Source organism: Grampus griseus, assembly GCF_964374135.1.
Source record: "Grampus griseus genome assembly, chromosome: 4".
NCBI lineage: Eukaryota > Metazoa > Chordata > Mammalia > Artiodactyla > Delphinidae > Grampus > Grampus griseus.
The window spans coordinates 130,460,850-130,471,957 of NC_138997.1; the positions used below are offsets into that span (position 1 = coordinate 130,460,850).

The window sequence follows — 11,108 nt, forward strand, 5'->3', positions numbered from 1 at the left end:
GAAATAAGGAAAGAAGAATCAAAAAGAGCAGAAAAGAGAGAGGTGAAAGGAAGGCTAGGTTCATCTCTGCTTAGTATTATAATTAGTTTGTCTTTTGTAGTTTTGTGTAAATAGATATGATAGCCCAGGGATGGAGTTAATAGAAATGCCTCCATCTCTGGAATTAAAGAGCTGTGTTTCAGACTTCCCTGGTGGTCCAGTGGTTAAGACTCCACACTTTCCAATGCAAGGGGCACACATTCGATCCCTGCTCAGGGAACCAAGATCCCTCATGCCTTGCAGCATGGCCAAAAATTAAAAAAAAAAAAAAAAAAAAGCTATGTTTCTAGAGTGGTCCAGCCAGTTCTGTCACAAGATGTCCCTGCTTTATAATACTAGTGATTTTTGCCCTATCTGAACAGAAGCCAAGAATTCAGACCTCTGCTTTTAAATTTGTGTCATGTTTTCCTGTATCAGTGCTGTTAAGTATGACTATTTGCATTTTAAATACTGTGGAAGTTTGGAGAAGAAAGGGGTTAGAGTTATAAATGCTTTGCAACTGACAGAAGTTTCATAAAGAAGGAAAATGTCCTCTCTGAAACATTTTCCCAGAGACAACGAACCCAGCCTTATCCTTATGCCCTACTATTTAGTTCAAGCCCTAAAACATAGGAGTAGCTTAATAAACATGTTAAATGAAAGAATTGACTGATAAGGAGGAAATTTAAGTTTAATACCTTGAATTGCTGTTAAGTTTTCATTATACTAATAAAATCTACTGAAGTGCCGGCATAGTTTCCCTCTGTTAGAAAAGTCTGGCCTTAGATTTTGAAGGGAAGAAAAAATAGTAAAATCATCACTATGTTGTCTTTCATAATTTGCAGCCCCCTATAGGTGAGGAATTTGGAAGAAAAAGACATTCATCTACTTTTGGTGATGCGAGTAATCGTCACAGACTTCCATCTAATTCCTCTACAAAGTCACCGAGTGCTGCTAAGCCTACACCTGACAATCAGCTTCGGGTCCCAACAAACTCTCCCAGAAGGAATACTTCACAGCAGTCCAATGACAATTCACGCCAGAACAGTGCTGCCTCAGTCTCAACACATGGTGAACTGCCTGAGAAATAGACTCTTATGAAAGTTGTTTGCCCTTGAAATCAACATTTACATCAGTATTTATTGGGGGAAATCCTCTGATGTTTAATTGTCATAATCAGAAAAAAGAAAAAGGAAGAAAAATGGCAGCATTATTTTCTAGAAAGATAAATTCTAAAAACGTTTTCCCTGATTTCACGAATAAGTTTAATTTTGGTAACCTTTTATAGAGATCCTCTAGTAATACATTTTGGTCTCAAATATATATTTGAAATAATATATTTCATTTTCAAAGCCATTGTTTATAAGAACAGCATTCCTTAAATATATACAAAAACAACACAAGGAATGCCTAACATTTCAGCTCATACTTCTTAAAGAAGATATAGTATGTTATAGTCATCTATTCTATAGAGCTTTCTTAAAGAATCCAATAACCCCACTGTCAATTCATATTTGAACTTATCAAAAACAAAGGACAATTATGTATATGTTTTTTAAATTCAGAAAAAGAATGTGAAATGATACATTTGCTTTTCTTTTAGATTTATAGTTTAAAGAAAACTTTTTTTTTTTTTTTTTACAAAAGTAGAAATATATTGCAGTTATATTGAAGTATATGCACTTTGGATGTTGGATTTTGCCTTTTTCCCCATTAGTCATACCTCATGATTTCCATAGTTATTGTTGTGTTGGTATGGAATGTTCTGAATTGGCATCAGCCAGTTACGTTTTAGAAGAGATTTACTTTTTGTGACTATATACGCCTGCACAAGTAATTGAAAACTGAGTTGGGATTGGTTGGAATACTGTCCTAAATTAGTTAAATCTTGCACTGTTTTGAATGCATTTGCTGTTTGTACATCTGCAGGTGTGTATGTCACAAGTAATCAGATTATCTTCAGTTTAAAAGGAGTACCTTTTTGTGTCCTTTACTTTTGTTTTATGCTTATAAAAAGTGTTTTCAAGAAACGAATTGACTTCTAATTTTTATTGCTGTTGCAACTGACGTAAATGATAGTTTCAGTTTTTGTGGGAATTAAAATAAAGCACTTATTCTAAATTATTTGAATTGATTTTTAATTACTTTTGTTTAGAATACAGCTGAAAAGATGTAATTTTCAAATTCTGCTAGTAGAAGACCACTGTAGTGGGTGGGCCAAAAGTTTCGTTCAGTTTTTTCTATAAGATGGATCTAGTAGCACTTAGTTGTCTTTAACTTTATTTGAAACAATTTTGTTAGATTATATGTGACAGCTGTCAGATCAGCGTGCCTTAAAAAAAGACTTACCAAAATTGGTGAATTTTTGTGTAGCCATTTAAATATTGAAGATGGAAGAAAAAAACAATATTTTCAGCATATTATGCTTTATTATTTCAAGAAAGGTAAAAATGCAACTGAAACGCACAAAAACATTTGTGCAGTGTGTGAAGGACGAGCTGTGACTGATCAAACATGTCAAAAGTGGTTTGTGAAGTTTCGTGCTGGAGATTTCTTGCTGGATAATGCTCCACGGTTGGGTAGACCAGTTTAAGTTGATAGGGATCAAACCGAAAAAATAATTGAGATCAACATTATACCACGCGGAAGATAGCTGACATACTCAAAATATCCAAATCAAGTGTTGAAAATCATCTGCACCAGCTTGGTTATGTGAATCGCTTTAATGTTTGGGTTCCACATAGGTTAAGTGAAAAAAACCATCTTGATCATATTTCCTCATGTGAGTCTCTACTGAAACGTAATGAAAATGTTCCGTTTTTAAATTGTGACGGGCGATGAAAAGTGGATACTGTACAACAATGTGGAATGGAAAAGATCTTGGGGCAAGCGAAATGCACCACCACCAACCACACCAAAGGCCGGTCTTCATCCAAAGAAGGTGATATTTTGTATATGGTGGGATTGGAAGGGGGTCCTCTATTATGAGCTCCTTCTGGAAAACGAAACGATTAATTCCAACAAGTACTGCTCCCAATTAGACCAACTGAAAGCGGCACTCGATGAAAAGTGTCCAGAATTAGTCAACAGGAAATACATAATCTTCCATCAGGATAATACAAGGCTGCATGTCTCTTTGATGACCAGGCAAATATCGTTACAGCGTGGGTGGGAAGTTCTGATTCAACCGCCGTATTCACCAGACATTGCACCTTCGGATTTCCATTTATTTCAGTCTTTACAAAATTCTCTTAATGGAAAAAATTTCAATTCCCTGGAAGACTGCAAAAGGCATCTGGAACAGTTCTTTGCTCAAAAAGATGAAAAGTTTTGGGAAGATGGAATTACGAAGTTGCCTGAAAAATGGCAGAAGGTTGTGGAACAAAAAGGTGAATACATTGTTCAATAAAGTTCTTGGTGAAAATGAAAAATGTGTCTTTTATTTTTACTTAAAAAACCGAATGCACTTTTTGGCCCACCCAATATGTTGTGAATGAAGTTTCAGTGTTAAACTTACATCCATTTTTATTTAGCTTATATGTTTTCTTGTACTGGCAAGAAGCAGCTAGTTTAATACACTAAATTTATTATTTTCTTTTTGGTGTCTTGTTCTTATAGAATGACAGTATTGAAATAAATATCTTCTTTGGATAAGTGGACTGTTCTTTAGTAAATAAGAGACTTTCATTAGGTTATTTCCATGAATAAATGATAATCTGCAATTTTATAATATTTAATATTGGGGAGGTCATTTTGATATTTTAATTTTAAGAAAGAGTCAAATTTGAATATTCAGAAAATATACTTAGATCTTGGAAAGAGAATGCAAAACAACTAATAGATTTAGAATAATAAATTTTAAAATGTTGTCTTAAGTGCAGATGTAGTTCTGGCTTTTCTGTGAGGAATTTCCAAACCATGCTTATTAGCTTTAAGTGGTCTCTTGAAATTACCTAAAATTATCTAAGAATCTTTCTCAGTATCCTTTTTGTGTTGAACACATACATCTGAAACCTGTATTTAACCTAAGATTACTTCCACTCACCTAAATATGCAAATGTAAATTTGATTGGAAAATTTTATATTTTATATGAAAATACAGTAATCAAGAGTTTTGTGATGTGTAATAAATTAGTAATTTTATCATATTATTTTGATTATAAAAACAATACATGTAAATTAGGAAATTTAGAAAAGCACAAAGAGGAAAATAAAGTACTTTTTTAAAAAAGAAAAAAAATTGGTATCATGCTATACATATAGTATTATAACCTGCTTTTTCACATAGAGGTGAGCATTTTCTGATGTCATTAATCTTTCTACACCATGACTTTTACAAGTTATGTAGTATTCTAGCATATGGATGTGCCATAGTTTACTTAGCTGAATCGCCTATGGTTGAAATTTTACATATGGCCAGGTTTGGGCTGTTACAAACAACAATTTAATTAATAATATCCCTACAGATAAATCTTTGTGTATAAACTTGGAGTTATTGCCTAGCATAAATTTCTAGAAGTTGAAAATCTAAGTAAAAATGTATTCCCATTCAACGTACTCTAGAATGGTTGCACAGTTTACAGTTTTACCAACAGCATCTGCTTTTCTATGTCCTCACCAAAACTGGTTATTATAAATCTTTCTCTTTGATAGACTGAGAAGCAAAAAATATTATTTTAATGTCATTATTAAGATCATCATTTTAATCAGGTTACTAATGAGTGATATTTTTTATTGTTTATTAACTACATTATTTGTAGATGGCTTGGTCATATCTTTCATGTTTTCCTTTTGGAGTGATTGTCTTTTTCTGATTTATAGAGCTTTTTTAATTATCAAGACTACTAACCCTTTGCTTTCTAATTTTAATTATGTATGTTTGACATAGTATGTACATTTTTTTGGTAAAAAATTTTAAAATTATACCCCTTAAATTCCAAATGCGAAACTTAAGCAAATAAAAGCATTGTTATTCAATGAAAAGAAAAATATTATAGACTATAAATCTAAATAGTCCTACCCAAAATATGTGTAAGTTCCTAGAGAACTTCCTTCCTTATGATTTTATAGTTTTCAATTTTATTAAATAAAAAAGACAACATTAAAATGTTTAAACTACTTGTCCTTTTAAAGGGATAGTTGAAGCCATCTTTGGAGTTCTTTATACTAAAAGGAATTAAAGAAGAAAATTATATTTTAAAATAGATATTGTTTTAGTTTTTAAATAGATTTTATTTTTTAAACTTGTTTTGCCTGTTTGGGACTTCACTCTGACATTCTCTCATGCTTCTCCTTGCCATTATACTGAATGATATTACCTCTTTCTGTGCTTAATCTTATCTTTCACCTAATTTCTTAACTCTTATGAAACTGCTTATTTTTATTTTATTATATAGGAGACTGAGCCAAGAGAGTAATACCTAATTATATTGCCACTAGATGGCAGAATGGAATAAGATCAGTAAGTCTTTTGAGAGGGGCGTGTGTGTGTGTGTGTGTGTGTGTGTGTGTGTGTGTGTTGAACTCTCCATCTTGTGGTGATATGTAATTATATCAATTACTCTTGCATTCCTAATAGCCACATGTTCTCAACAATTCGTGATTACCTTGTTACAGCAATGCCAAATTGTGCTTAGTTATTAGTAAATAAATACAGTAGCAGCATTAAGTTTTGTATATGGTTAAAGATAAAAATGCTGTTGCTTTGGTTTCTTTTTTTGTCATTTCACTTAAAAATTTGAAGTACTTCATTGGCATTATTTGTGATTAACTCTTGAGCTGTAAACAAGGCAAGAAAATTTTAAGATGCGTCTGTTTGTCTAGCTAACCTGTGTAGTTAAATCCTGCCTGAAATATGAGAAACTTAAAACTAGATGGTACTCTTATGACTAGAACAAAACGTTATCACATAGTTAGTTGAATGGCAGAGCAAGAATTCGTACTCAAATAGTCTAGCTCCAGACCTCAAGCTAGTCATCTTAGCCAGACTGTTCTTTAATAGCTTGAAATATTGGAATGTATGAACACTGACTCCAGAACTCAAAATGCTGTGATTCTTAACGATTATGAAATCAAGATTATATTCTTGTGGTTAAGACTGTAAAGTTGTTTTATCTTGGGCATCTTCTGCCGTAACGAGTGGTCTAGTGGAATATTTAAATATATTAAGTGCTATATGGTAAATCCTCTTTACGGGGGGAAATCATGATTAGTGACAATATCACTCGTGTTTAAATATTTTCCTAGAATTAGCTACAGTAAAATAAAAACTAAACATTTTATTCAGAATACAACTAGAAATTTTGCATTACATTAGAGTTACTATTGTCAACTGAAGATACTAGGTACTATTCTATTCAGAAATAATGGTGTTCCAGTCTTTAAAAAGCTTGAAGGAAATATGCCACATGGGTTAATTAACAGGAAGCACCTCTGGCTTTATACTTTTTTACCAATTTTCTGAATTCTTTACAATAAGCCTGTTTTTAACTTGTCCAATTAAAGACATAATTTGGTTAACAGAATGGTTTCTACCAATATATTACACATATTTGCTTCAGATAAAAAAGCAGAATGTGCTGTTTGTTGTTTTGATTTTGTTTCTTCCGGGTAGCATGTTAAGTCTACAAAATTGAATACCTTTCTCTCAGGTATTTTAAGGTATGTTAGACCTTCATTACAACATGAACACAATCATAGTACTGTAATGTTTTTAATGTTAAAATTTTCTGGTTTCTAGTTGAATACCCTTAAGTATAATCTAAGGTGAGACTGACTTTTAATGCGTCAGTAGAAGGGCTTTGAGAGGGAAGGTCTGTGAGACCCCAAAATTTAATATGTAGAATTTTACATACTTACAAGTTCTTTGGCGGAGATAATCCATAGCTTTTTATCAGATTTCTACCAGGATTTATGATCCCAAATATGTTTAATAACCACTGCTCTAGAAATAACTTAGCTTATTTGTCAGAAACATGAATTGAATCCTGGCCCCCCTCACTAAGTTACAGTCCTTCATCTACAAAATTGCATTTGCCTCATACTGTTATAAAGATTAAATGTGACGCATTTAACACAGTTATCTGACGTGCAGTAAGCACTCAGTAAACATTAGCTATTATTAGGATTAAGAACTGGACCAGTTATCTTCAGGTATGTAAACATATTTTCTCCAATAGGCTTTGAATCTAATTTTAAATCTTCATGTGAAATTAATCTACTTAAAACATTTTAATTAGTAAAGTCAGATTCCTTGTAATTGTTTCATTGTCCTAGGATAATAACGTTATGAACACTTTTCTGCCCTTCTCACCTCCACGAGAAAAGAAGTAGGGTTCCTAGATGCTGTTATTTCTGCTGACTCTGAACAACTGACAAGGGTATGAATTCCATGAAGCAGTCACCAGATCATGAATCTGATTATGGTAATGTCTCACTTTTAGTTATTTCGTCTTTTTTATTCAGTTAACAATTTTGCTCATTATGTTTTCCAAACATCACCACAATCTATTACTTTTGCCTCATCATAAATATCCAGTCCCTGGGCAGGATATGAGAATCTGCCTTTCCATGACTCATGGCCTCTCCCAGGCTCAGTGCCACTCCAGTGACTTCCCCACTGCCACTCATTGCCACTTACTTTCTTTTGCATGAACCAGAGTATACCGTGTAAGAACCAAGGGAGGCATCAAAATATCTTGCAAGTCTGTTAAAAACAAACTTTTGAAAACTCTTTTGGGTTGTCAAGGAACTATGGTATAATGTAGTGGTGCTCAAGTTGGGGATATGCCCAAGAGTACATAAATCCTTTCAGAGGAGTTTACATAGGCACAGATAATTTTAAAGGAATCAATTTCCAGATTCTCAACTTCCATAAGTACTTTTTCCTAAAACTGATTTATCCATTAATATGTTCGTGTTCCTAATAGTTTTTTCCCACGTTATAAAAGAAAGCCATTGCCCTTACCCATCCCAAATATTACCCTAGATGAGAAAGCCATCAGGGGCCACACAGTGGTGAAACCTTTAATGATTCATTGAGCTCTCATAAACTCATAAGACTTATTGAATTTCTCTGCTTTACAAATACTTCTGTTAAGGGTAAGGTTTTATGTGTATTTTTGGTTGGTGTGTTATTCAATGAGAGTTAGGACATGTTTTTATCAAACCATACAAAATATATACTATAATTACTGTCAGTCCTCATTTTATTTCACCTGATAAAATGTTTAAAATTTTCCATTTCCTATTTATGATACCTTTTTTTTTTTTTTTTTGGCCACGCAGAGCAGCTTATGGGATCTTAGTTCCCCGACCAAGGATTGAACCCAGGCCCTGGCAGTGAAAGCGCCAAGTCCTAACCACTGGACTGCCAGGGAATTCCCAAGATACAGTATTTTAAAAATAGCTGCCAGATAGATTTGTTTTTAGCAGACGAAAACCTTCTCTTGCATTAGATTTCTTTAAAAAGTTGGATTATGATTCTTCTCAAAATAAGCATTTACCATAAAACTTGTGGTGGAGATTACTGAGCTATTTATCCAGTCCATTTCTCCTTCCCCTGGTCATATTGCTAGACTGCATCCTCATCCTCCTGCTGTTTTAGGCTTGCCAGTATAACTGGTTCTGGATACTGGAAGGCAGGGGAGGTAAGGGGCCCCACTTCTAGACCTGCCCATGTGCCGTCTCCATGCTCATTCTTTCCTTTTTTGACTGTGGAAGCCGTATGTTGAAGACAGCAGAGCCCTGACATGGAGGGACCTGTGTCCCTGAATCACCACCTAGTCCCTTTTGGGACTCTCTATTATCAAGAAATAGTCTTTTGTTGTATTAAGATGTCAAGAACTTGGAGTTACAGTAGTTAGTATTAATCTTAACTGATAATGAAAAGTTTACTACCTATGTATAATAATTACCAATATGTTGTCTCGATCATTATGTATTAATATTTGTAATAATGACTCCAATCCAGAAGAAAAAAATTTTTTATCAATTAGAGCCACTTATGGTCAGAAGAAAATAAAAAATTTAATTGTGTACTTATTTTTGTTGTAGATATGTATCTGATGTTCAATAAGACATTCAAGCATTAAAATGTATTAGGATAAAAATCTGGAGAAACTGGAATGGAAATACAAGTTCAAGGAGAAAAGAGAAAGGTGTAAGTTTTCTAAATGTTAAAGAAGAGCTTGCTCATATACTTTAAAAAATGCATTTAAATGTTATATTTAGGTTTCATTGACTTCACTTAAAAAGTTATATTTATAACTTTATGTCAGTATTTATAATGTGCTGGAAATTATGACCTTTGCAACTATTAAAATGAAAAATTTTAGACGTCAACTTAAAATGTGTGAGGGATACATACGTTTATGAAAATTATTTTAGGACGTTTTCAAGGAAAAATGTTTTAAGACTGATGGGAAATGCAGACTTTGGAGTTAAATAGCTCTGCATCCAAATTCTGATTCTGCTGGATCACTGGAAAAATTAGGTTAACCCATCTTCCCTTATTCTCCTCCAATATTTAAATGAAAATATGTGTAAATTACTCACTATCTGGCACTAACCTGCTCCTGCTATTAAGAATCTTAATGGGGAGGGTGGGATAAATTAGGAGTTTGGGATTAACATATACACACTACTATATATAAAATAGGTAAACAACAAGGACCTACTTTATAGCACAGGCAACTATATTCAATATCATGTAATAACCTATAATGGAAAATAATCTGAAAAAGAATATATATATATATTATATATATGTATATTAGCCACTCAAGTGAAAATAATTTATCAAATCCCTCATATGTGAGAGTGAATTTAAAAATTAGATACAGAGTGGAAAGACTTTTATTTGTGAGAGAAGGGATAATTTTAGAGCACGAACCAAGGGAAGAAGCTCTGTTACATGGCAAAATGGCAGTGGAAGGGACCTTATTTGCGAGGGTACTAAGAAAGATGGCAAGGCTGTTTGTAAGAGAAAAATGAGAAGGAAGCATACATTTGCTTTAACTTACATTGTTGGTTCTAGTCTACCGTGCAATTAAAATAGCTCTTACATTTTAAAGTTACTCAAAAGCTTGCCTTTGAGTTGGTGTGATTATTTTATATGTACCATAAATAGCATGTGCTTTATGAATCTCCTCCCTTGTGTTCCACGTGACTTCTATTTTAAGTAGCTCCAAAGTGATGCCAGAGAGTTAACTAGGTCAACTGCCACCTGTGTTTGTTTCTTTTATAAATCTTTTACATCTCTGAGAGAATTCAAGACATTAAGTATGGCAATTTCTTTACCTAATACCTTTGATTACAGTGTGTAGCTATTGACTCAGCAGATGAATGCTAGTGGCCATGGCTGGAAGAGAAGCTGGGGAAGGCTGTGGAATTGCAAAGTTCATGCCTCATAACAGGGCAAATGTGGTACCTGGTGTCAGCTGACGTTTCTATTAAAATTTGGACTTACCACTAGAGTTCTTGCATTTAGGGAAGGGATCAGAGAAAGTCACAAGAGAACCATATTTCGAAAAATGTTAGCCAGTGTTGGTGGGAGTATAAATTGGTACAAAAACTCTATGATTGAAAATTTAACAATAGCTTTCAAAATTTTAAGCACATTTCTCCTTTGACCTAGCAATTCCACTTCCTGGAATTTACCCTACAAATACAATCTTTGCACACATGTGCAAAGATGTACATACTAGTATAATCATAAAAGCATTATTTTAATAGCATAAGATTAGAAACAACATGAGTATCCATCAGTAAGAGACTGAATCATTGTTACAGTGTGGCCATATAATGGGATTCCATGAAGTATGACAGCTCAACAGTTGATAGGGAATAATGGGATATTGTTTAAGGATTAATAGGATAAGGAATAATCTCCAAGATATGTTAAATGAAAAAAGCAAGGCATACAGCATTGTGTGTTAAATTCCACCTTTTGGTTGAAAAAACACTCACATATCTGCTTGTATACAAATAGAATAGCCCTAGAAGGATAAATAAGAAAGTAATAATAATGGTTGCCTATGGGTAAGTGAATGGGGTAACTGGAGGGTTAGGTGGGAGGGAGACTTTTTACC

General features: G+C 33.4%; 1 protein-coding gene across 3 annotated transcripts in view; it reads left to right on the forward strand.

The window, feature by feature from the left end:
- LARP1B (La ribonucleoprotein 1B) overlaps positions 1-2,131 on the forward strand; it is a 130,567-nt gene extending 128,436 nt beyond the window's left edge. For all 3 annotated transcript variants that reach the window (XM_082653433.1, XM_082653434.1, XM_082653435.1), the window contains one exon: positions 864-2,131. In XM_082653433.1, coding sequence (XP_082509559.1) covers positions 864-1,109 — 246 coding nt within the window. In that variant the 3' untranslated portion in view covers positions 1,110-2,131. The remainder of the gene's footprint in view (positions 1-863) is intronic.
- The last annotated feature ends 8,977 nt before the right edge of the window (positions 2,132-11,108 follow it).